Source organism: Phaenicophaeus curvirostris, chromosome 10 (genome assembly GCF_032191515.1).
Source record: "Phaenicophaeus curvirostris isolate KB17595 chromosome 10, BPBGC_Pcur_1.0, whole genome shotgun sequence".
Taxonomy (NCBI): Eukaryota; Metazoa; Chordata; class Aves; order Cuculiformes; family Cuculidae; genus Phaenicophaeus; species Phaenicophaeus curvirostris.
Window position 1 is genome coordinate 23,589,731 of NC_091401.1, and position 27,018 is coordinate 23,616,748.

General features: G+C 44.4%; 2 protein-coding genes across 2 annotated transcripts; one reads left to right on the plus strand and one right to left on the minus strand.

The window, feature by feature from the left end:
- Positions 1-1,825: 1,825 nt before the first annotated feature.
- On the minus strand, positions 1,826-26,479 carry GFM1 (G elongation factor mitochondrial 1). Its single transcript, XM_069865126.1, has 18 exons — positions 26,409-26,479; positions 25,205-25,357; positions 23,953-24,085; positions 23,533-23,737; positions 22,695-22,811; positions 21,987-22,137; positions 18,555-18,709; positions 17,534-17,618; positions 16,350-16,487; positions 15,553-15,654; positions 14,919-14,975; positions 14,391-14,528; positions 13,282-13,364; positions 4,819-4,981; positions 3,582-3,726; positions 2,953-3,113; positions 2,609-2,662; positions 1,826-2,256 (listed from the first exon to the last, which is right to left on the minus strand). Exons 1-18 carry the CDS (start codon positions 26,460-26,462, stop codon positions 2,125-2,127), a joined length of 2,226 nt encoding a protein of 741 aa, XP_069721227.1. The 5' UTR covers positions 26,463-26,479; the 3' UTR covers positions 1,826-2,124.
- Positions 5,849-13,723, plus strand: LOC138724719 (latexin-like). Its single transcript, XM_069864937.1, has 7 exons — positions 5,849-5,944; positions 6,653-6,799; positions 8,524-8,586; positions 9,167-9,341; positions 9,951-10,087; positions 11,918-11,980; positions 12,944-13,723. Exons 1-7 carry the CDS (start codon positions 5,849-5,851, stop codon positions 13,037-13,039), a joined length of 777 nt encoding a protein of 258 aa, XP_069721038.1. The 3' UTR covers positions 13,040-13,723.
- Positions 26,480-27,018: the final 539 nt, after the last annotated feature.

The following is a 27,018-nucleotide window of genomic DNA, read 5'->3' on the forward strand; positions in this document are numbered from 1 at the left end:
GGGAAGGAGCAATGCACTGAACCACAAGTTTAGTTTCCTTACCTTGTTTTAGTCTCTGTTCTGCAGACCCAAAACAGAGGATCGGGCACTTCCCAGTGCAACCTTGACTACTGAACAGCACCGTAAGCTTACGTCAGTTAAGAAACTGTGCAATAACTTCTGGACAAAGAGCAAACCAGTTGGGATTCAAAGGCAAAATTTCCACAAGCTTCTTCATAGCCAAGATTTGAGTCAGTGGATCAGAACCTAAAATTACAGTTTTTACTCAAGCAAACTTCTTGGTTAAATCACTAGACGTTCCCCAAGGCTGAGGTGAGTTCAGCCTAAAAAACACTCGTGCAGAGTGTATCGCTACGAGGCACAGACCAGAGAAGAGGAATGGCGCTCTCCCATCTTTCCTGCTAGGAAGAGTTCAACTAAGTCAGATAAGCTTCCAGCGCTACCTAAAATTTGATTAAAGAGAAAAAAAAGCATCACGCACAAAAAACCAAAACCCAGGACACCTCAAATCAGGCTCTTGCTGGTGCTTGCCCTCCTCCCACTGTGCCCCACTATCCACCAGCCTCCCCCTGCCTGCTGATGTTCCCCCTCGTGCTGAAGGGCAGCGGACGCCACTGGGCCTCATCGGGCTCGCACCGTTGCGCTGGGTTTGTGGAGAACAAACACACATCTGGCAGCATCTGTTAGCCAGCAATTCACATCATAACTGGCCTGTAATAAGCATAATATAAAAGCCATAAATATAAATAATAACCACTCCCTTTAATCCTTGAATTCATACAGCTTTTATAACACATCTTTGAAATTCGGTAAATGTGCTACATTCGCTTGTTCAAGAAAATCTCCAAACATCAGAGAACCTGCAGGGATTTTCCTGAAATGAGTTCCAGCTGAGTATTTTCACAAAAACAAAGCTCTCGATGCAAGGGAATTAAGAAGGATTTGGCCCAGAGCAGCATTGCAACACTATGCTTGTGCTTGGTTAGGGCTTACCTGCTCCTGACAGTCTCCCATTCTGTACTTTTTTCAAGGTTAAAATAAATCATTTTCAGTGTCTTTCTGTGGAGGCTGAGGAGATGCAGCCCAGCCCTTGAAATTCTCTCTGCGTCTGGTAAACATCAGCCACAGTCCTGTGCCAGGAATGTAGCTGGTTTTGAACTGGAACTTCATTCCCTGTTTACTGGAAGCTTGCAAAACATACTGTTAGGCTGAGTAGGTCAGGAAGACGGAGCACGCAAAGAGAATTCTGGTAGTAATTAAAAACCAAAATCGATGATAACATTTTCTCTTTTTCACCCAACTACAACACGCTCATTTTATGTCTTGAGTGACCAAGATCCATTCAGCCAAGTCCCAAGCTAAGCATCATCAGCAACACAGCCTCTGGAGTTTAAGAACCTGGGAAAAGGAATCTTCTGGTTTTCTAACAAAGAGCCAAGAAAGCAAGCACATAAAATAAACCCACGTTGTTCACAGTTTTGGAAAGAGTTAACTGCTCTGTATATCATTACTGACTCCTCTCAAATGCCTTGTACTGTCAGTGATAAGCACATTGCACTGACAGGTGACACTGCCTGGTTCGTGAGGAAGTCAGAGGCTCTCAGCACTGTTTCTGAAGGATGCAGAGGGAAAATAAGCTTTCATTCTCTGTACTGGATGCTGTAAGTGCAAGAGCTAAAAGATCTGTGCTTGGAGCATCTATGTGAAACCCCCTTAGTACTGGATGACGACTCATCCCCCATGCCTGCCTGGCAGTTAATCGGTAGCTGAGCCTCCTCAAGTAAAATTATTAAACTTTCAAGACCAGAAGTAGTAACTAAATGCAAAAAATACAATTATTTTAATAGGAATGGACTAAGACAAATTTCAAGACAAATTATCATCAATGTTTTAACATTTATATATTTTGTTAATGAGCAGCATTTACATGTGAACAATTCCACTGTAATCTCCTGGTGGCTTCTGAGAATACCCCAAAGGAAGGATATTATGATGAAATTACAGTCCAAGTCCCACTGCAGTCAGCACTTATCCAGCCAGCCTTGATTGCTGCTCTGGCTTGGGCAACTGAGCCTTTAAGAGAAGCTTGTGAAAAACTGTTCCATGTACTCAAGAGGGTGAAAATCAGCTCTTGGCTTTGCCCTTCTTTGCAGGAAGCCGTCCTGTTGCTTCAAGGTATTTGTTAATTACTTCTTCTTGAGTGCTGGGCGAACACGGCTGATATTTACAGTATTCCATGGTATATTCACCCTTTCCCTGCAGAGTTGGAAAAAGAACAAAGTCAGGATGCGAAACGTGTAATCCTGTTTAGCATTAGGGCACACCCTTATCTGTAAGACAACATGCAATAATCGTTTACAGAGAAGTACACAAGCAGACTGTGCTGAGGCGGGTACGTATGAGGTACAAAACCCTACAGACTGTATCTGAATGTTGACATTGGCCAAAAATGACACAGCTAATGATAGCAATGTTAATTACAAAGCAATTTGAGTAACAGTAAAAACTCGCAGGTTATTTTCCTGTTCTGTATTTGTTCTGACTTTTATCACGTTTATTGCTGCATATGCTATGTCTATGATGATGCAAAAGTACCAAGAGTGCTCACCTCTGTGCAGGACCTCAGCTCAGTGGCGTATCCAAACATATCGTTTAATGGCACCTGAAATCCAAGCATAGTATTCTTGTAAAAATGAGATATTTTACCATAGTATCCCAAATTCTCTTATCTGCATCATTAGGTAAGAGATCACTATGTTTGAAACACCTCAAGACTACACCACACTTACTAAAATGGCATGATACACTGCCATGAGTTGAAAATTAATGTTATACTTAAAACTGAAAAATCTGGTTACAAGTTAAGACATATCAGTCAGTAAGTAAAACAGTAACGGAGTCGAAAGGCAATACAGGAAAAGCAAAGGTCAGGAAGCAGTGAACAACACAAACCTCAGCATAGAGGGTAAAGTAACCCTCTGTGCCATCCTGTCCTGTGATCACTCCGTGACGGCGGTTAATTCCAGCTATCACTGTTCCCTGGAATTCTGTGGGTGCCATCACCTCCACTGCCATAACGGGTTCAAGTATACGCACAGTGGCATTTTCCATAGCTGGAGGAAAAAACTTAAATAAATCATCAAACATCAAAGAACAAACAGTATATTTCAAGATATTCCTGTGCAGAGCAAAAGAAGTGGTTTATGGTTAATGCTGTTTCTTACATCAGTGGGGGGAAAACAATAATTGACTTTGTGGAATTCCCCCTCCCCTGCCTTTTATTCCCAAGACTGTAATGCTGGGAGGAACATGTTCTTTCCGCACCTGTATAAGGATGAAGCCGATGGTGTTTCTTTATTCTAGGAAAAAGCATTTCCTTCATAAAACTAAAAGAATTACTGTGCCTTCCTCAAAATTCTATAAACACTTGCATACATTCTGCTCTATTCAACCAGCCAAGCTTTAAAGGCGTGCATAGATACTCTGGGCAACAAAATATCCTATAGAAAGGAGGTTGTTAAATTTAGCTCCAACAAGACAGAAGCCAGCAGCACTACGCATTTGAACGACGAGCTTTATACCTTGCTTTAGGGCTCCTTCTCCTGCTCTGATAAAAGAAATTTCATTGGAGTCCACCATGTGATGTGCACCATCATCCAGGACAAACCGGACTCCAGAGATCTTGTGCCCGGACACCAAACCTTTCTCACATGCTTCTCGGAATCCCTGTCAAATAACTTCTCAGAGTTAGCAGTCGGCAGACCAAAATGAAGTTCAAAAAAGAGTTGCATTAACATCAGCCCATAAAAGACATTAAACTTAAACAACAATAACAAAAAAAACCCAAACCTTTCACAGTTATTAACAGCAATCCCCTATCCACCCAATGGACCTTCGTGCTTGATAAAATGATGAGAGAACATAGCAGTGGGGACAACTTCACTCCCAAGCCTTCGAAAACTTCATGCTGCCATTCTTTGGCACCTCAGTTTAATACTGATATTGTTTTCAAACCTGAAACCACGTAGCAAGCTAAGGACAAGGAAAAGAAATGCACTCAGGATTTTACTTTGTTAAGGGACTGTATGATTAAAAACTGAAAGCATGCTCCATGTGGAAAGAACCACACTAGCCACTTGACTGAAGACCAAGATTCTTTTAAGAATGCATGGTTTTTTCCAGGATTTGGCAAAAATCTTTCATGTGTTGCTTCATGGAATACCAAAGGAATTATTTTAGCTTGATCTATTATTATAGGAATCTATTATTATAGGAAGATTATGCTAAAGTACCATCATGTGATAAATTAAACAGTTAGAGAGACAGACACCGAGGAAGTCCACAGAAGAGATAAAAAAAAAAGAATATTCAGTAATTCTTGTAGGAAATCTAGCCTAATTACAGTTTCCTACAGAACTGGCCTTAGAGAAGCCACAAAAAAAGTTACATATTTCAGGGTTAGAGATGAGAATTGCATGGCCACAACTGAAGCAGAAGAGGGACATTAAAAAGCAGATTTCAGAGGAGGAGGAGGCTGGTTGGACTGTAAGGAAGGGAAGCCCACCTTTTGCACTGCAGCACTACTACAGAAATGGAGCACGCACCAAAGAAAACAAACAGCAGCTTCTAAATTAAGTGGAAAACCTTGGAATGTAGGATATTAAGTGAAGCCATGCAAATTTAATTCTGCTTCCTCTGCAGTAATGGGAAAAGCCTCCTTGCCTGGAGCAAAATAGTCACAGTAAACATTGGCAGTATAGGAGGAAAACAACAAGAATTGGTATTTCTTATATCATACACAGGCAAAATGCTCTGTACCTTTTCAACAGCAGGCACGAATTGTTTTGGAATATTTGTGCCAACAGTTCTGTCTTCAAATTCTAATTTCGTGTAGTCCTCCGGATCCAGGGGTTCAAGCACGCCTATAACTTTCCCGTACTGACCTGCTCCACCCGATTGTTTCTTGTGTGTATATTCAAACCTAGGAACAAATAAATCCCCCCCCAGAATACCACTTTATTCAGTACACTTGATGATCTTAAAGATCTTTTCCAACCTAATGATCCTATGACTGAGTAAAAAGATGTTGTATTGTTTCTACACATACCCACCACCTCCACCCACTGAGCACTGTGCTGCTAAGCACAGACACTGAACCAGGGGATATACTGGGGGAAAGTCAGTAAATGTGAACACTTAAAACACTTTTTAGGTGGAACTGGGGAGGTGTTGGGTTTCTCTGAAGCTCCTGCCCTCTCTCCCAGCCAGGATGCCCCATAACCACAGTGTGGGAAGGCAACACGGGGTGGGACAGGACAGGATGGGACAAGATGGGATGGGGTAGGACAGGACCTGATGGGATGGGACAGGACAGAATGGGATGCGACAGGGGAAGACAGGATGGGGCAGGCACAGGACAAGACAGGACGGGACAGGATGGGATAAGGCAGGACAGAGCAGGAAAGGATGGGACCGCACAGGATGGACTGGACAGGGCAAGATGGGACAGGAAGGGATGGGACAGGGCAGGATGGAATGGGATGGGGCAAGTACAGGAGAGGATTGGACGGGATGAGGTAGGATGGGACAGGACGGGACAAGATGGGATGGGGCAAGATGGGATGGGATGGGGCAAAATGGGATGGGATGGGGCAAGTACAGGAGGGGATTGGACAGGATGAGGTAGGACGGGACAGGACAGGACAAGATGGGACAGGATGGGATGGGGCAAAATGGGACAGGATGGAGCAAAATGGGATGGGATGGGATGGGGCAAGTACAGGAGGGAATTGGACAGGATGAGGTAGGATGGGACAGGACAGGACAAGATGGGATGGGATGGGGCAAAATGGGACAGGATGGAGCAAAATGGGATGGAGCAAAATGGGATGGGATGGGATGGGATGGGATGGGGCAAGTACAGGAGGGGATTGGACAGGATGAGGTAGGACGGGACAGGACAGGACAAGACGGGACAAGACGGGACAGGATGGGATGGGATGGGGCAAAATGGGACGGGATGGGATGGGATGGGGCAAGTACAGGAGGGAACTGGACAGGATGAGGTAGGATGGGACAGGACAGGACAAGATGGGATGGGGCAAGATGGGATGGGATGGGACGGGATGGAGCAAAATGGGACGGGATGGAGCAAAATGGGACGGGATGGAGCAAAATGGGACGGGATGGAGCGGGATGGGGCAAGACAGGGTGGGACGGAGCAGGGATGGGATGGGAAAGGACAGGACAGGAAAATATGGGAGGGGATGGGATGGGGCAGGCACAGGATGGGATGCGACAGAAGACTGAAAGGAGGTTGTAGAGAGGTGGGTGCTGGCCTCCTAAGTGACAGGGGACAGGACAAGAGGGAATGGCCTCAAGCTCCACCAGGGGAGGTTCAGGCTGGACATCAGAAAAGAATTTTTCATGGAAAGGGTCATTGGGCAGTGGCAGAGGCTGCCCAGGGAGGGGGGTGAGTCCCCTTCCCTGGAGGGGTTTAAGGGATGGGTGGACGAGGCGCTGAGGGACATGGTTTAGTGATTGATGGGAATGGTTGGACTCGTGATCCCGGGGGTCTCTTCCAACCCGGTGATTCTGAGGGCGGGGCGGGGCAAGACGTGGCAAGACGGGACTGGGCAAGGTCCCGGGGCAGGGCGGGTCGGGGCAGGCACCGGGAGGCCCCGGACGGGGCCTCCCGGTGCCTGCCCCGACCCGCCCTGCCCATCCCTGGTTCCGTGGCCGCCATGTCGCTGCCTCCCAGGCGGGTCCCCGCTGCGCGCGCGGCCGCCGCCTGTGCCCGGTACCGGCGGGGGGGGCCGGGGCGCGCGCTGGGGCTGCGCGGGGTGCGGGGCGTCCGAGGCCCGGTGAGCGGGGCGAGGGGGAGGGGGCTGGAATCACAGAATGAACAGGTCGGGAAAGAGCTCTCGGATCCAGTTCGACACCTGGGAGAAGAGCCCAGCTCCCTCCTCTCCACAACCTCCTTTCAGGGAGTTGGAGAGAGCAATGAGGTCTCCCCTCAGCCTCCTCTTCTCCAGGATAAACACCCCCAGCTCTCTCAGCCGTTCCTCATAAGGCCTGTTCTCCAGCCCCTTCCCGCTCCAGAGTTGGGATTGTTCAGCCTGGAGAAGAGAAGGCTCCAAGGAGACCTTATAGAGACCTTCCAGTACCTGAAGGGGCTGCAAAAAAGCTGAGGAGGGACTGTTTATAAAGACTTGGAGTGATAGGATGAGGGGCAATGGGTATAAACTGGAGAGAGGCAGATTTAAACTGGACATAATGAGGAATTTCTTCACTATGAAGATGGTGAGGCCCTGGCCCAGGTTGCCCAGGGAAGCTGTGGCTGCCCCATCCCTGGAGGTGTTCCAGGCCAGGCTGGATGGAGCCTTGGGCAGCCTGATCCAGTGGGAGGTGTCCCTGCCCACAGCAGGGGTTGGAACTAGATGGGCTTTAAGGTTCCTTCCAACCCAAATTATTCTATGATTCTGGTTTGTCCACCTGTGGTGGGGCAACGCGGCACTGCTGCAGGATACACCAGGGTTCATGCCGGTCCCAACAACACCACTGCTGGAACTGTGCCCTGCACCCTGCCTGTAGAATTCCACCACGGCTTCAGTGCCTGCAGAACCTCCCAAGCAAACGCACTGAGGACACACTTTTCACCAACCCATTCTGGATGTGCTGGTAAACCTGCTACAGCAGGGGCAACAGCACTACTAACTTGCTTAAGTCATTATTATCATAGAATCATAGAATAACCAGGTTGGAAGAGACCCACCGGATCATCGAGTCCAACCATTCCTATCAAACACTAAACCATGCCCCTTAGCACCTCGTCCACCCGTGCCTTAAACCCCTCCAGGGAAGGTGAATCAACCACCTCCCTGGGCAGCCTCTGCCAGTGCCCAATGACCCTTTCTGTGAAGAATTTTTTCCTAATGTTCAGCCTAAACTTCCCCTGGCGGAGCTTGAGGCCATTCCCTCTTGTCCTGTCCCCTGTCACTTGGGAGAAGAGCCCAGCTCCCTCCTCTCCACAACCTCCTTTCAGGTAGTTTTAGAGAGCAATGAGGTCTCCCCTCAGCCTCCTCCAGGCTAAACAACCCCAGCTCTCTCAGCCGCTCCTCGTAAGACCTCGTATTGCAGGTATCCAAACAATATGACACGATACAAGGCATAAAGCAGTGCAAAACAGACGTAACATGAGGAACTGAGTAAAGACTCTTGCCTCAGTACTTAACCAAGCAGCACGTTGTGGGACAGAATCACACAGGGAGCCCAAACATGGCCATTCAGTCGCATACAAGACCAGAGATGAACAGGGGGTACTAATCCAATGCTACACCAAGTTCATGTTATATGAGTAATCTTAACACAGAAGGAAGATATAAAAGAACATCCTAGCCCTGTATGGGCCCTGCAGAGAACGACACAGCTGCAGCATGTTTCACAGTAACCAGAATATTTTCCACAATGCAAAGTACTTTAACACTTCACAGAATAAACACTCTTATTGTTTTCCTTATTTAGGACATCGGTGATGTTGGGCTTAAGTACCATCTGGAATTGGTGTTAGAAGACATCCTTGACAATGTGAGTTTGGATTTATTTCACTAATACATCCTGTGGGCAGGAGTTGGCACTACTGGTGTGTAATAAAAAGCCATCGCTTTATGCTGATGATCTGAGCTGGGGCCAGGGAACACACCAGTTAATACTACTTGGGAGTGTGCGTCAGACGTTTCTGTACTGCAAACCAGGCAAAAAAAAGGCTTGATTTTACCAAAAGGGACACCCTATTTCTTACACCATGAATGCCCTGAACACCTGGTACCTACCACTACAACACAAGTAAATGACAAGGGCATTTCAGAGTCATTCAATCTCACACTGGGGCTATTTAAACCCATTACTCCAACTGAATAAAACAAGTGATTCTCCACCATAAATGTTGCCCTTTCTATCACTGCAAAAAGAAAAACTCCCTTAAGGTATAGCCACAGAAATGCCATGAATTTAACCTTGTCTAAAATAAACACAAATCTCTGTGGGCCAGACTCAGAGAAAATGGCAACTACATAAAGAGAAAAAAAATATATTTTAGAAGTGCAAATTACCAATACTATACATGTATTTAATCAAATATTAATACACATAATATACTCTGTAACAGGAAAGTACTGTTAACTGCACTGCTGAGGTTCTTTATTATTCGGGCAACAAAAACCTTGCTCCAGATGTGCAATTCACAATTGACAGAGAACTTAAGAACACAGATGAAGCAGATAACATATTCTACAATCGAATCAAGAGCCTGGAAAAAGAGCTGGTGGCAGAAAACATACCAGGTAAAACAAAGGGGTCTGGGTGAGAAGGGAATTTTTGAGACAACATCCTCCACGGCCACAAGCAAACCTGAACTCAACTGGTGGTGGTCCTCAACCCATCCAGGAGCCCCTTCCATAACGGGCAGGGCTGAGGGGCATCAGGCTGTTAGCCCTACTCTGAGCACTTCCCCTTATTCAGGGTGGTGTGTCAGTCACAACACTACTAAATGTATTCACCACTTCGAAAATCCAGAACCAGTATGTGATTTGCATGTGACTGTCCTTCAAAACCACCTGCTGCTGTTACCTCTCCCTTCAACAGCGTCCTGCTCACTATTTGTGGCTGTCCCTGGCACAGCACAATAGACGTCCTGACTGTACCACAAGGTTCTGCTCTTTACTTTAGAGCAACCCCTGCCTTGCAGCCCTTATAGAATATACTAAGAAAGAAGTGGGAGGAGAACACAGTGATGTAGCAGCTCTTCCAAGATGACATGGAAGATCTGTTACAGAGAGAGAATGTAACCAAGTGACTTCAGCCTCAAACCCTACTATTAGGCGATACAGTTCTATTGATGGCTGCAACTCCACCAATCTAGTTTGACTTACACTGTTTATTTCATTTGGCAGACAGCCATGGCAATGTGCCCCCAGAAATGGAGCCCATCCGCCTGCTCGCATGGGCCGCCTCTGGCTACGTGATATGGCAGAACTCGAATGAAAACACTGATTTCCAACTTGCCCAAATTAAACATGTGAAGCAAGTGGTAAGTTACCATCAATGAACAATAGTATTTAATAGTTTTGTGGCACAGCATTTGTGGCATATACCAGAGCACAGCTGAAGCTTAGTTCTTAGGGAGGAAACCTCAACTGTGTCTGAACTTCTTAGTCTGGTTCACTTTTAAGCCAGTGTTTGCTTTTTGCTCCACCTACCCCTTTCCTCTAGCAAATCATGCATGCTTGAGTGTTAATTTAGATCACTTCTCCTCTTCATAAATCTTGATATAGATGCTGTGCTCTTCCGGGCAAGAGCACTATTCTACAATTATTTAGTTACAAAAACTGACTCTTCCACATAGAAGTCATCAGTTGATAGCAGTTTTATATTACTTTCCTGCCTTTCATCTTTCATTATTAGCTCTTTCACTTTTTCCTTCCCAAACCTATTTTACTATTTTTTTGGGGTGGGGGAGGATGGGAAGAATACTTAACATTAATTTTTTAGTTAAGACATATTGCAGAACTGCTCTCTACATCTTTTCTTTAAATGACCCAGTTAGCAGCAGCACTTACTTCAGGGACAGCTTTCTAGCTGATCTGAAAAATTCAGGCAATTGGAGAAATGCTTTTAGACTTAGATGAGCACAATGAGCATCAATTAAGTCTATGATAAGAAAATTGTCGCAAGGCAGAAAGGGAAGAGAATACCTCAGGACAAAGTATTTTCTGTTTTCACTTATTTCCCAGTGGTTACAGGTGAGGTGTTTATCTTTAGCGGGGATCTGCCCTAAGCTCAGAAATAAAAACAACTGGTAAATCTCACTAAATCAATTAAAATTACTTGAGTCCTTAGCTGCCACCATTGACAGGCCTTGCAGACTTCCTGCCTGGAACAGGCTTGTCTGATAAAGCAACTTGCCTTCAGGAAAGTCATTATCAGAGCAAAGTTTCTGGGTTTGTTTTTAAATTAATAGATTTCTATAGATTCTCCCAGTTCTTCTCTGTTCTGTTTGGAGAAAATATACTGTGAGTAAAGAATAACTCCTAAAGGGATGGTCAGCATTGAATTCAAGGAAATTTAGTATGTGAGCTAAAGGAGGAAACTCAATATACCAGGAGTCTCCAGAAAGGACTTTCAGAGCTTAAATGTTTGGGCATTCAGAACAGCCAGTGAATTCCCATGAAGGTCTGGGTATGAAGGAAAGGCAAAAACTCATCCTGGGAGCACCATTTGTTAATGTTTTGCTCCCTCTGATGGCTACCTTCAAGCAATTCACTGATGCTGCAGGGCTATGCGCAGATTTTAAAACCCTCTTTAACAAACCAGATTAATTTAAGGATACAGCAGACAAAAGACTATTAAACTAAAGCAGCTGTCATCTCTCTTTAGTCATTTTGTTACTTTTCTTTTCCCCAAAGAAAAGATACGTAAAGAGCATGTTCCAAAGGCCAATGAAAAGCTGTCCCTCGCACAATTGCTGATAACTTGTAAAGCACTGTGAGGCCCCTGCCGCATTCCAAATCCTACCCTATTGACAATTTTATTTAGGGTTATTTGGGTTCAATCGATACCTCGTAGAATCAGGTGTTCCCTTCCCAAATGAGTTCCTGAAGTTGAGATACATAAAGCTTCCTTAAGGGAAGAATTAGCGCAGTTTTAAGTTTCACATTCAGTCTCTCAAATGCAATTTAGGAGTTCACAGAAATACAAAGCAGTATCTCTCTGAGCTTCACCTGCTTTATTTGTTAACACAAGCTGCTAGTTTCATCTGAAATATATCAAAGAGCTTTGTGCTAACCAGAGAAAACTGATTCACTACTTTTAAGGTGGGGGGAAGCCCCAAATTCAGCCCTTTTCATCTTCCTTTTTCCAGAAAAGAAATGATGAGTATCTTGAATTTGACTACATGATTCTACTTCACGAAATGATGTCCCAGGTAAAGTTGTATTTCTAAAAAGCCTTTATTTGTTGCTGTTTTAAGACTGCCAGCTGTGTACCCTGCAGATCAGACACAGCGATGCTGGGCTGCTCACAGATCTGATGCCTGCAACTCAGTTAGCAAACAGGGTGAGGTTAGGGCAATGCTCACTGTCTGCTTCAGCATTATCAGCTTCTGCCCCTATGCAGGCAGGAGACACCAGGTTTCCAACTTGTGTCAGCAGGCATTTAATTTTCTGCTATTTCTAGGCCCTTCTTGGGAATGGCAGAGGTTCAATACACTGGTCATTCACAGCTCTCTCCTCCTGGGAGATACTGTTGCCAAACTGGCCAGGGATAAAGAGAGGAAGCAGCTGCCAGCATCCTGGACTGTTTAACCACATTCCAGCTGGAGCTGCAGAGTGCTTCTACACTAGAGGACAGCAGTGGTGGACCAGTACACAGAGGCATCATCTACCCCAGTAGCTCACCCAGGAAAGCAGCAGAAGCTTTGGGTCCCTGAACGCTATTTACAATGCGTGCTATTCTCCATCCTAATTCTGTGATCAGAGCAAAGGTTTCGTAAGAAAAATGCAGAAAATTTGAAAGAGAAGTTCTCTATCTTGCAGCCTCCTGTAATAAATCATTCACGAATAACAATAAGAGATATCACTCCCACTTCTAGCTCCACTGCTTCCTACCCCACTGCACTCTCAGTTAAGTGGGGGCATCTACAGTGGGTTTAGGTCCTAAGTTTTCTGTGAAGAAAAATGCCTGAGAAGTGGTGGCTGACTAACTGCAGCAGGAAGGCCTAGATGAAAGAAAAATGTAGTTGCAGCAGCATGGAGCACAACCCAGGGTGAAAAAAAAGCTAGCAGGAGAAGTTAAGGTATTTGTACAGCCTTGCCGCAGTCAATTCTCTCTCAGTATTGTTCAAAGAAAATACCGTCTCATTTTCCACAGTTCTGATTTCTACCCACAGGAGATCATTCCCTGGCAGATGACAGTTCTCTGGCACCCGCAGCACGGTGTTCAAGTAACACAGGACACCCGCCAGCCAAAACACGAACCAGAATAACCGAGCACCTGGTACCACAATGAAGAAGCTCAAATGCTGCAATAAGCATTTGAAGGAAGGGCAGACAAGTTGATGAGGGTGGATATGCAATCGAGGTATGAAGGGAAAGGCCTTCCCCATGAAAACTTCTCCTGTACATTGTGCTTTGATCCAATAATCCAAAAGGCACTTTCTCTGCTATGTAATCAAATTCTGCACCAAAATAAATTTTAAAAACTTCTATTACCAGAAAGAATACTTACGGTACAGGTGTGGCGATGTTCTCCCTAAAGGCAACTTTTGGCTTTCCCATAGTGCAAGGGCAACCATATTCTCTTTCCATTCGCTGCAGGAAAAAAAGCAGAATGAAATACAGAGTTGCTCCTTTGGAACAATACATTGGAGATTGTTTTATTTACAACTTTCTGAAATGAGAAATTGAGAAATTTAATTGGGGTTAACCAGTTCTTAGGTTTGGGGCTGCATTGATTTTGGGGGTCTTTGTTGAGGAGGGGTTGTTGGGTTTTTTTAAACGCTACAAATTATTCACTGTCATTCTGCAGTCACCCTTGTTTAGGTGCTATAACTTTGATACAGGAAAAGGGAACAGCATTAATTGTTTTGCTCAAATTTAAGTTTTCCAAGACAAAAGCCATCTTTTCTTCATTCTGTCAACATTTCAGATGCATCTATTGTGTTAATAATCATAAAATAATAAAGCTACAGACATCAACTTGAAAGAAACTAATAAATCACTGTAACTAACTACTGCATCCCTACATGATCTCTTACTATGGAATGACATTTAAAACACATGGAATCACAATATTTCTCTTGTAAGAAATATTGTACAAATTTCTCTTGTAAGAAATTCTCTGTATGAAATTGCTAACAATAAAATTAATTATATGCAAAGGCTGCTAGAAATCGTAGTGCTGCTTAATATAACATTTTTACGGGTTTGAATCAAAAAATGAAAAGTGTTCCAGGCAGAAGTTTCATTTAAATAGTTTATAGCCTTCAGAATGGAACCCCTAGACAGAAACACTCTTAAAAAGTTGACTAAGGAGTTAGGCTTTCCTAAGCAGCTAATATTGTTCACATTAACGACACACCGCTTTCTGCAAGGAAGATCTCAAAATTGTTATCACACAATAACCCTGACTTGGCACTGAAGCAAGAGGATTGCACACCTCCAAATGTTGTGTGAACCTGATGTGAGCTTAGGCACCTGATTACAAAACCAGGCATAAAGCCTGGCACCAGGTAGCCCAACTGCAGGTTGGGTTTGGTCTCAGCCAGAAAGAAAGAAGAATTCTTGATTGGGAAAACAGTCAAAAGCAGAGTCCATCAAATCTGCTTTCCAAATTACCTGGGCATAGATTTCCAAGTGCAGTTCCCCCATTCCAGAAACAATGGTCTCTTTGCTCTCATTGTCAAAATGGATTCTGAAAGTGGGATCTTCCCTTGTGAAGCGGCTCAGGCCTTTTGAAAATTTATCAAAGTCATTCTGAAAAACAATAATATCCACAAGAAAAAGCTTAACATCCAGAACTTGCATAACAGCAAGGCCTCAGATTTTCCTATTGACTGCTTAGCACTGCTGCTCTCATGAGGTTATCTTCTCCAACACAGTCATGTGTTTGTAGCCGGATTTATCCCTCCAGTTTCTTCAAGCCTCTGTTTACCCAAAGACGTGCACCTGCATGGCTAAGTGACATAATCTACTGCAGTCACATGCTGAGTTACCTGAACAATGTCTTCTTAAGTATTTTGGATAAAACATTTTAAAACATTGCTCATTTTAGTCTATGGTTCCATGTTTGACTACTAACCTGCCTAAAATTATAAAAGCAGCAGAGGAAAGGTAATAGAAAATGGTTGATTCACAGGCTCCTACCTTGTTGGAAGGCTTCATAGCTACTGAAATGACAGGATCAGGGACATGAATTGATTCCTGCAACGACCACAAAGGAAGAGATCATACAGTCGAGTTCCACTACACCTGGTGACATAATTTCTCTAGAGAAGTTTGGTCACGAGAACTCAAGGTTACAAACAGGAATAACTGTTTTATTGATCTAGCTTCTATCTAATAATATAGCGTAACAAAATCATGTCACTCTCCTGAGGATTACTACAAGGCTGTAACGTGATGCATGCTGTACTGCCAACCGCAGTATCACCAGCACTGCTTCCTAGATGCGAGATGATATCTGGATTTCACACTAGTCTTAAGGCTCTGCTTCCTAGCAGATTTTTGTAAAAATATAAATAAAACTGATGTCTTTAAATACTTGTATAAATACACAGCCTAATACTTTTGGGTAACAGTGTCCACTTCTAACAGCCCAGAACAGTTTGCTAACAGGCGTGTATCTTTTGCACATACCCTCCTTCTATATATTCAGGCTCCTTGAGCTATAACAAATAATCACAAAAAATATTTAAGCTCAACAAGTATTACAAAACTTTTACAGCAAAATCCTGGTGAATTCCGATGCACGAGGCTCAAAGATGGAAGGTGTACTCACCATGGAAATGTCAGTACTGGTTTTATCTGTGAATGTATCCCCACTGGCACAATCAATTCCAAACAATGCACATATGTCTCCTGCATAAACTTCATTTACATCCTTAAGAAAGAAAAGTTTAGTGTTTATTTAACACTGAAAGATACATTACAAACTAAGCCTGTTTTTAAGAAGATCTATAAATGCTGTGTATAAAAGCTGGGAATTAAGCTCCTCTAAAAATTCCAGCTTTGATAAAATGCTCTGTAAATCTACCTCTTTATTCAAAGCACAGAAAGGAGACCTCATCTCTGATGCTACCTTATTCTAGTTTAAGGACATGAAGCAAGCAACATACAGTGTTTCAGGCAGTGCTGACCCAGCTAATAGAGTTTAGGAATCTTAAACAGGAAAGGGTGGTATTTGCAGTAGTTTGAGAATCAATTTTTAGTTTAAGAATTGTATTCAATGATCACATGGAAGAAAACTTCTTTGTGTATTTTGCCAATCCTATTTCCCCTCTTCCAGAAGTATGGAGTATGGGGACAGTACCACAGCTGGCTTTCTTTAGCTATTACCTCAAAGCCATTTTATAGTGTTTCTCGGGCAAAGATTTTTCCACTTCAGTGGAAATAATACACTAGAGATCGTTCCAGCTTCCTGTGGAGCTCTATGAAGTGCTACAGACAAGGATGAATTAACTGCAAAAGCAGAAATTTGACATGCCGCATCATTCAGGGATAGCTGAAAAGTAAGAAGCTTGTTTAGTATGAGCAGTTCAAAAGGCGATCCATGTGGATTGTACCTCTCACACTCACCTCCATGGTGTCTGAATGCATACGGACAAGTCTTTGTACACGCACTTTCTTCCCTGTCCTGGTGTTATAGATATAATCAGATTTCTTCAGCATCCCCTGATAAACTCGAATATAGGTTAACTGTCCGAAACGGCCAGCCTGGAAACAGATTTCATTAAAAATCAGACACAATCCTGCTGGGAGTCAAGACCTCTGCTATTCAAAGCATGATCTGCACTGACTGACTAAACGCTTCCATTTTGAATTTACACACTAGACATGTAAATGAAACTTTAACGTAATCTCAGCTTTCACTTGGCACTGGAATGGAACTTAGCATCTCTGTGACAATTTTCTTTACTTCACCGATTTTTACTGGCCCCACACCTTCCCAACAGAGGCATATGGTAACTAGCAATAGGGCGAGCCTCTTCCTGTATGAAAATCTGAACTGCTAGGTAGGAAATCACTTGTTTGGTTAAAACTGTGTACTTACTCCTCTCCAACTCTCTGGTATTCTGTTGTTTAACCTCAAACAAAACCTGGATTTTTCTCAAAAAGTATTTAAAATAAGCCAACAAACCCCTCTACATGTTCAGGCTGTTAACTAAGAAAATCGATATTTGAGGTACATAATCTATTCTAAAAACTTTGAAATTGGCTAATGTTTGATACATTTCTGGATTTTATGTTTGAAAATAATTTTTTAAACAAATTTAATTTGATTTTAAAATATTTTCCACCTGAGCTTTGGTAGTACCTCATGTTCAGACTCACTGTTTTCTACTCAAATCACACATAACAAATGTGGATACCTTCTCTCCTCCTTCAGAAGGATACAATGCAAATACAGCTTCTGTTCTGCACAGGCCACATTTTGGTAGCTTGGAAAACTTGCAAGCAATGGAATAAAGTCATCTAGGTAATGTTCTGGGCATCCGTTCTCTGAGACTTTCAGTTTGGCTTTACCATATACACCGTGAGTAAGTAAAAAAGCCATCACATGCACAAATGGATAGACTGAAAATACAAAGCTTTAAATGTGTGCTTTTCCCTATAAGGAAAAGGCATTTCCCTGGCATCAATGCCAGCCCACCAACAGCTCAGCATGAGCAGGATTTGCGTACAGCAATAACTCTTGCAGGGAATGCCCTGCTTCTCTACTGGTTTTGCTGCACTAGAAATGGAACAGATGAACAGCTTACCTCCAGTTTAAAAGCAAGGCCGATAAAAGGCTGGGAATTGTCTCGAGCAGAATTCAACAGGAACTTGGTTTTGTCCTCAGAATCCCTTAAAAAGAGGGATGGAGAGGGAGTTTATGAATCAAACAGGGCAGCCTCCTCTAAACATGATCCCAGCTTTAGAAAGTCCCAAGGCCCTTCAGTCTCACTGGTTTGGAATAGAGAACGAAAGATGCTCACACATGTAGCTTTCACACTCAGAAAAAGTCTCTGAGAAACTGGCAGATCCCCACAAGGAGGTCAAAGCTACGACAAGTATCACTAGTCCTTCACATCAACCAACCGTGCCATGAAAACGATTGACACAACTCATGAACAAGTCCAGTTTTAAAGTGAAGAAAGATACATTGCAGTAACTCCTCTGACAACGGTTACGTGCCACGTGAGACGCTTTGGTCTGTCTTAGCAGGCAGACACTGGGGCAGCAAGAGGCACAGTGGCAACCAGGAGTCAGACTCAGGTAACCACTGGGAGAAGAATCATAAGATGTATTTATGAGCATCATGTCTGTTCAGCTATGATTATATTGTCTAAAAAACTCAAGCACAAGACCAAATGGCCACCCCTAAACCACAACTGGAATGTTAAGGGCTATTTCCTAGCTTTAATGTGGGTTTCATACTTCATAATTGTGAAGGCATATCTACAACCACATCCAAACAACAAAACATTTATGCATTTCAGATGTCCCTTCTCCACTACCGTAGGCAGGGTTTGAAGGGTTGCCATTAATTTCTAAAGAACTATCTAATCAGATAATTTTTCAAGTTTAACATTTAACGTGCGTTAAAACAACAGTATAAACAGTGTCCCTCAAATGAGGGATGAGCTTTTTTAGTTTTGGCAGTTGGAGCAAAATTATGGTGGCATTATTTAATATAAATGGTAAATGAAGGAATATTTTGCTAGCAATATTCCAGCCACATATCACACTGCTTTGATACCTGGTTCTGAGACCACTTCCTATGCTGACAAAGATACTTACCCCTGGTTAAGAATAGCATAGTTCTCAACCTCTGATGGATTGGGGAGGTATTCCAGGACAGCATCCAGCAACGGCTGCACTCCTTTGTTCTTTAAAGCACTTCCCACAAGTACTGGGGTAAAGGACTTCTTCAGTGTTGCTCTTCTGATCGCAAGCTGAAAAATATCAGTGTATCACCCCCTTTCTGCAACAACCTGAGGAGTCCAGACACTCTCTCTCTTTGCTGGTTGTCCCTACTCCTGGAGTAAAGTAACCACTCTCACATCGTCTCCTGTACACAAGAGCTTCCCATGAAACTCATTCATTGAAATTTTAGAGAAGTGTGAGGATTTTCCCCCACCCTCATCTTAAATTCAACATAAAATGAAAATGCATAAGAGAAATATAATGAAACCTCCTTTCTTGATTCTCCGCTGATAAAGTCAGGATTCTTCATTTCTGTTTCAGACGTCTCGTTTTCCCTATTTAGTTATGTTAGGAAGCACTCACATTTAAATGTGTGAAAGTAAGATGAGATGCTTCAACCTTTAAACTACGGAAAATCATTCTGAAAGACGTAGTCGGGAAGGGAAGGGATATCTGGGGAAGCGCCATGCTCAATGAATCATTTTTTGATGAAGAACGTTTTAAAAGCACAACAGAAGAACCTGTCCACATTCATCTACACACCTGCTGATGTTGTAACAGCTGCCTTGGGAATCTTTCCAGGATGTACTAGAGAACTGAGCAAGATAAACAAACTGTGTGGTTATCTCCTGCTTATCCACTGCCTTTCACCTAAGCATCCCATGACGTTGCAAAACATAACTAAGCACCAACAGTTTCCATAACAGTGATCATAGCCGTCCTCCGCAAAGGTGGACAGGAGTTATTTGCCCCCTCCACAGCCCCCACTCAACTGTTGAAGCCAAGATTGCCATGTGGTCCCTCCCCTCCTTGCCACTAGAGGATGCCACCTCCTTATGCTTAAAGAGCTCCTCAATCCAATCAAAAGCAACTCCTGTCATCTTGGATAAGCTAAAACAATTCTACTTGACAGCCAAGACAGTTAACCACACCATCTAACCTCAACTTATTTAGTGCACCCAAAGACAGGCGTTTAAGCTATCTTTATCATTAACAGAGAGAACAGCGGTTCCTTAAATTTGTTAATGCAATGACTTTGCAAAAATTCCTACATCAACAATTCTGCTCATCCAGCCCACGTCTGTGGTCACGTACCAGAGCGCTGGAAACAGGGCTGTGCTGGTACCCGGTGTTGTTATCCAGCTACATGTTTTGAAATGAAGCAACATGACTGCAATTTATCCTCATTAACAACTACATTAGGGAAAGGAGCAATTTTATTTTCACATAAAGATTACTGTCACTGAGCGTCCCACCGAGCACCTGGGACACATCAGTTCCTTGAGTGCAGCATTATGGAGAGCAGCAAATTAGGTGCTGTTTCAACAAGCTGATAATCAGCAAACATGATGTGCGATGGCTGTGGCATCCAGGAGTGATATCTAGCATCATTGCCACAAAAAGGTATTTTCAGTGGAACCTTGGCTGCTGGCCACTGAAAGAAAATCCATCTTCAGGGACATATTAGTCCAAATTAACCTGCATCTGCAATACTATAGCCATTAGAGCTGTAATTAATTGGCTTTCAGAAGTGGGAAGCCAAGGCATACTGAATAGATAAATGTATCTTGGTAACAGGTTTCCCTCCCAGCAGGAGCCATCAAAAACAGCTTCCTGCTAAAAATCTCCCACCTCTTGCATCAGCACACCCCGTTCACATCGGTACCATTCCCTCTGCCAGGTGAGAGACAGATCCTGATAGGTCTCTAGAACTGTTATCAAGTGTCTGGCTTTATCAAAGCAAGAAGGGCTGCTTTGTAACAGGAATAGCTCAGGCTTCATAAAATAATACTTAATTACTGGAACAACTAAATGCCTGGTTATCCAAAGAGACTCATTTGCTTGGTAATTTCAAAAACACCCTTGTGCTTTTCTCTCAAGCCACGCTGGGATGTAGAGATTCCTGCATGCTCTTCCTAGAGACATAAATCACCACTAAATCACCCATTCAGCCAAAACAATTTTAAAAAAACCACTTCCAAAGCCAAGGTCTGCAGCAAAAATAAAAGCAGTCAAAATTCAGGAGTCAGGAAGATTCAAATAAATACACTTTAAGGGGATTTGCAACATGCATCAGCTTGGAAGGACTGCCAGTCCTCTATATCCCAACAGACAAGAGTGGGCAACTTCCAGGAAAGCCAGCAGTGCAAACCCTAACAGGGAAAAGCCTCCTGCGCAGAGCCAGGCATTGCCAACAGGCCAGATACTTAGAAGACTCTTAAAATATCAAAGCTGCTGGCCTAGCAGGCACCACTCAGAGAAAGAGCTCCTGCTTGGAACGTTTATGTCTTAATTTGGCTTGCCTTTCACTCAGCTGCAGGCAAAGAAAAGCACAAGGAGGTAGCAAATGCTGTGACTGGCTAGCCCCAGGGGGACTCTGTGCACGGCTACCGCTCGAAGACAAGCTGTTATAGCTCCAACAGCAGCTCTTAGAAAAAGCAGTCTGCTTTTCTAAGGGAAGGGATACACATTAGTCTGCTGCCCAGCCTCCAGAGCCACGCAAGCAGATCTTATCCTGGAGCAAACAGTGGCAGGACTTGCATAAAGACAACTGCAGCTGATCTTCCCAGGCCTCCCTACCACCTTTCATTATGTGGACGCGTGCTTGAAGAAACAGCAATACCAAACTGGCATGAGAACAAATAATGTTCAGTCTACAGCCATCTGATTCCTTCTGTGAACATCCCTGTATGTTGGCACGTTTGCCATTTGATATCTGAAGTATTTAATAAAATAAATTCTCTATCAGTCTTTTCCCCACTTTCAAGAAACATAACTCTTTTTTTTTTTCTCTCCAAAAACTGTATTTTGACCTGGATTCTTTTCCCTCTGGATTCTCCACATAGAGTCAATCCAGTTCTCTCCTAGCGTACTGCTCTTTTCACTTCGGATGCAATCAGTGCAAAGAGAACACAAGGCAGCATTCCCAAGGTACAAAGATGAATTACAGCAACTCCACAACTGACCCGCTGCGGGATATGGAGTGAATCAAAGACATTGGGCCGTAACAGGGCAAGGCAGGAGAAAACAGAAATGACCAGATGTATCTCTGAGCCATTTCTGGTCCCTACGGGGCACACACCAGTTCAGAGCTCCCAAGGGAAATCAAAAAAGAAATCTCAAAGGAGCCCTCAACAGGGTCTGAGGTGGAGTCCACCTGTGGGAGGTGACACATCAGAGAGCTCAAGGAAACAAAATTTCTTCAGACTTCAAGAAATTTTTATTGGGGGATGAGAAGGAGCGGGGCCGGAGACAGAGAAGAGCAAGATAAGAATGCTACTGGAAGAAGAACCACAATATGGTTACCTTTAACTCAGAAGCTGTAGGAATCCTTTCTTCCAAGAACAGCTCCCCAAGCTGATCATCTGAGTTAGCAACACATTCGATCAACTCCCAACGCCTCTCTGCAGCCTCAGCTCTAAACTCAGCTGGAATGTCCTCATACCGAAGAGTCTGGCTACAAACACATAAATAACCTAACCACTTTAAAGAAATGCCACATGCATCAACCTTTCAATCACTAATCAGAGTGCTGACAAAGAAACATACATCGTTGACATGGATATTTAAAAAAAAAAGTCACAAATAATATCAACATGTTATCTCTGATGCTTTAGCAGGAAAGAGTTTCCTCCCACTCATGGCAGGGGTTTGCATGGATGCAGGATAACCTGTTCCACAGCCTCCCCTACACCTTAGGCTCGTGCCAAACGTATTATCAGTTCCTGTTATGAAGCAAGCCTCGTGTTTCTCAGGGTGGAAAGCGTGGCTGCTGCCCCTTCACACACTGCAATCAGCAAACAGTTCATGCTACAGCTGCCCCTCACCAAACCCAACCCCATAGAATCATTTTGCTGTAACCTGGAGAGCTGAAGTGCGATAACTCAGCCCTAGCATGAGCCACATCCCTAACTTCCCAAATTGCAGGCTTTTTAATCTCTGAAGAGAAACTATAAGTAGTTCCTCATACAAAGACTAGCTCCGGTTAAGAAACATGCCAGTTTCAAAACTTACCCAAGTGCACCATCAAAATATATAGCTTTTTCTTCAATAAGATCTATAAGTCCTTCAAAGTTTCCTTCCAGCCCCATTGGAATCTGAACAAAAGCTGCATTGTGTTTTAACTTGGATCTGAAAAAATGAGCAAATAGAAATTAGTTCAACTGTACATGTGCTCCAGATGGTGCCTGAACAACACCCCACTCCCACAAAAACACTATCCTTTGTTCTTTGGACAGTGCCAAAAATCTACCAATAGTGACGAAATACGCCTGGGTTGCATTTTAACCTGAGTGATCACCAGCCCTCGATAACCTGTAACAGATCCAGGGAGCAACTTTCATGGGAAAGAAGGCAGTGCAAACTGGTTTCCGATTAATTCCTTGCTCATGGGAGTTCCTTCTCCCTTAAAGCATATTATGCATGTATCTCACAGATCAAATCAGGCACAGAAAGACTGCAAGTAAAGAGAAAGCAGGACCTCTGGTATCTGAACTAGAAACTGCCAGCCCCGTATTGTCTCCCTGCTCTAAGATACACCATGTTTTCTACCAGGATCTAGGGACAATTAAAAGGCTGTTTCCAAAGTGGCTCCAAATACAGTTTCCATCAACAAAATAAATACCAAAATGCCAGCTCTCGGTCACTGCAAGCCTGGGCTGACACCAACATTTGTTTTTCTTGAGAAAACAGAGACTTTTTAAAAGTCAGTTTAAGATTTACCCTCAATCAGGCATTATCCTTCAAACCACAGCTACAGACCCCACAAGAGAACCTTTTCAATATAACTAGCATTAACTTGCTATGTGAATAGCTCAGAATTATTTCACAAATGATTTCAAATGATAAATACCTCAGCTGCTGCACTGCTCTGGCTGGGCTAGAGCCCAGTCTGTCCAGTTTATTGATGAATGTTACAAATGGCACATTGTAACGCTTCATTTGCCTGTTCACAGTTATTGTCTGGCACTGAACTCCTCCAACAGCACAGAGAACCAGAATAGCTCCATCAAGAACTCTCAGAGATCTCTCCACTTCAATCGTGAAGTCCACATGTCCTGAAGGAAAAAAAAAAAACCCTGTTATTCATAGCTGATAAAAGGTAATGAGAAATAGTTTTCTCATACATAAAGAGCAATCAGAATTGGTCTCCAGCTATACAGAAAGAGTCACATTAGCCCAACATGAGTGACTAATGAACACAGAAATGGCACCCTGCTCTTTGTACGCAGGAGGTAACACTGATCTTAATGCATTCAGCACTTATCGTTACCTGGCGTGTCTATGATGTTGATGTTGGTGTCTTTCCACATGGTGTAGGTTGCTGCAGACTGAATTGTGATTCCACGCTGTCGCTCTAGCTCCATTGAATCCATAACAGCTCCAACTCCATCTTTACCTTTCACCTTAAGAAAAAAGAAAAAAAATAGAGAAAATTAGTCCAAAGGACTTTACTAAGAATTTCGCATGTTGATGTTTTATGCACCGAACCTCACCTTTCATTCAGCGAGGAAAAGCAGACATGGCAGAATTGCCTATAACTCTTGAACTATAAACAAGTTTGATTTTTATTGCAGCTGTACTTGCAAATTTAACTTATTATATTCTCCTAAGGACTGTTCTTAAAAAAGGTTAGCAGAAACCTGAGGGAAATAATGCTTCACTGTGAATTTAACAAGCTCACCTGAAACTAAACATTACATAGCATCATAAAATGGTTTGGGTTGGAAGTGACCTTAAAGATCACCCAGTTCCAGCCCCTTGCCACAGGCAGGGACACCTCCCGCTGGATCAAGCTGCTCAAAGCCTCAGCCAACCTGGCCTTGAGCACCTTCAGGGATGAGGCATCCACAACTTCTCTGGGCAACCTGTGCCAGTGTCTCACCACCCACACAGTAAAAAAATTCTGCCTAATACCTAACCTAAAAATCCCCTCTTCCAGCTTAAAAACGTCATCCCTCATCCTATCACTGCATTCTGTGACATAGAGCCCTCCCCTGCTTTCAGTTTGGCCCCTTTAAGTACCAGAAGGCTGCTCTAAGGTCTCCCTGAGGCCTTCTCTTCTCTAGGCTAAACAAGCCAAACTCTCTCCGCCTGTCCTCACAGGGCAAGTGCTCCAGCCCTCGGATCATCCTCATGGCTTCCTCTGGACTCACTCCAACAGATCCACGTCCTTCATTACATCCCTGTGTTCTCTGTTTCTCATCTTTGGTTACACTAAGGAAATGTCTATCTTTCCTTGTACATTCACCACAGAGATGGTGAAGAAAGCAGTAAGACTTGAAATAAGATTTAAGAGTGTTGTGAAAGAGGGAGAGCACTACAGGAAAGGAGGGATTACTTTCTATCCCTTTGCCTTCCACTTATTTTTAAAGGGGTATTGGGAAACCCACAGATTCTTAGGACTCTGCCTCCAGTAGGGTCTGAAGGGCTTTATTGTGTCCCTGACACAGGCAAACCACCACAGCAACACCACAACGGCACCCAGCCAGCTCAGCCCACGAAGCGCAGCTCTGGAAACCCACCTCATGCATCTGCGCTATCCTGCCCGTATAGAAGAGGATTCGCTCCGTGAGCGTCGTCTTCCCAGAGTCGATGTGGGCCGAGATCCCAATGTTGCGGATCCTTTCATTGGGAAGGACTCCTGAAGAACAGTGCCTGCAGGAATTCAGGAGAAACTGGAAGGCAAGAGGAGATGGCTGGTTCAGTTCAGAGCAAATCAAACACAGCGTACGGGAGCTGATAAACTTCCAGTCAAACTGTTTCCCTGTGACTTCCAATCCATATATGAAAAACTAGCTGTTTAAAGCACAAGGGACTTTCCAAGCACCCACAGGGTCACCCCAGGGCTGTGCCCCCCTCTCAAGGAAATCAGGCAGCCCCTCCGCGCTCAGTCCCACGCTTCAATCCTGCCGTGTGTTCCCAGATTTCCTCGCTTTTCACAGAACGATTTGGGTTGGAAAGGATCTTAAATACCCAGTTCCAGCCCCCCTGCCATGGGCAGGGACACCTCTCACTAGATCAGGCTGCTCAAGGCCCATCCAACCTGGCCTTGAACGTTATTATGAACTTCACAACAGTCAAATCTCTTGCTAATTTGGAGTTTTGGAGCCAGCTCTGTCTGACCTTGCCTCTGAGATAGGGAAAGCCTGCAAAGAGAGGTGATTATAGAAAAAGACACCTCTGTTCAGCACAGATCAGCACTGAAAACACGACATAACTGTATCTGGAAAAACACATTATAAAAAAACATGCTCTCAGAGGGATGTTCTGTCTAACTTTCAAAAAATACACTTATTTAGATGAACTGTACTTTAGCTTAAATAAAAACATTCCACTTTTTGTAATAGTAAGTAGGTTTTGGACCATCCCTGCCTGGCCATCCTGTCCCTGTCCCTTTCCCTGTCCCCATCCCCACCTGCCCTGTCCCTGTTCTTTCCGTGTCCCCATCCCCAGCTACCCTTTCCCTGTTCCTCTTCATTCCCTGCCTTCATGCCCGGCTACCTTTTCCTTGTCTCTGCCCCTGTCCCTTTCCATATCCCTGTCCCCAAACCCAGCTGCCCTGCCCTTGTTCCTTCCCAGCCTCCAAGCCCAGCTACCCTTTCCCTGTCCTTGTCGCTGTCCCTGCCTCCACCCCTCCTGTCCCTGTTCTTTCCCTGCCTCCATTCCCGGCTACCTTTTCCCTGCCCCCGTCCCCATCTCCATCCCGTCCCCATCCCCGCTCGGTACCCAGTGCCCCGCGCAGCCCCCGGCCCCTCGCGGCAACAGGAACCGCAGCGCCATCTTGGGTCAGAGCCGCCCCTTCCGGGGCAGCGGGCGGGGCGCCGCGGGGAGGAGGAGGTTGCGGGCGGCCCTGAGGAGAAGGGCTTGAGGGGATGGGGGGGAGCCCCTCGCCGGGAGCCGGCAGCGTGTGCTCACAGCCCAGAAACCAGCCGGGTCCTGGGCGGCATCCAGAGCAGCGCGGGCAGCAGGAGGGAGGGGAGTCTGCCCCTCTGCTCCTCTCGTGGGAAACCTCACCTGGAGTCCTGTGTCCAGTTCTGGAATCCTCAGCGTAAGAAGGAGTTGAAGCTGTCGGAACGGGTCCAGAGGAGGCTACAAGGAGGATCCGAGGCCTGGAGCACCTCCCATGCGAGGACAGGCTGGGAGAGTTGGGGTCGTTCAGCCTGGAGAAGAGAAGGCTCCGAGGAGACCTTAGAGCGACCTTCCAGTACCTGAAGGGGCTACAAAAAAGCTGGGGAGGGGCTGTTCACAAAGGCTTGGAGTGAAAGGACGAGGGGCAATAGCTATAAACTGGAGAGGGGCAGATTTAGGATAGATGTAAGGAAAAATTTCTTCATTA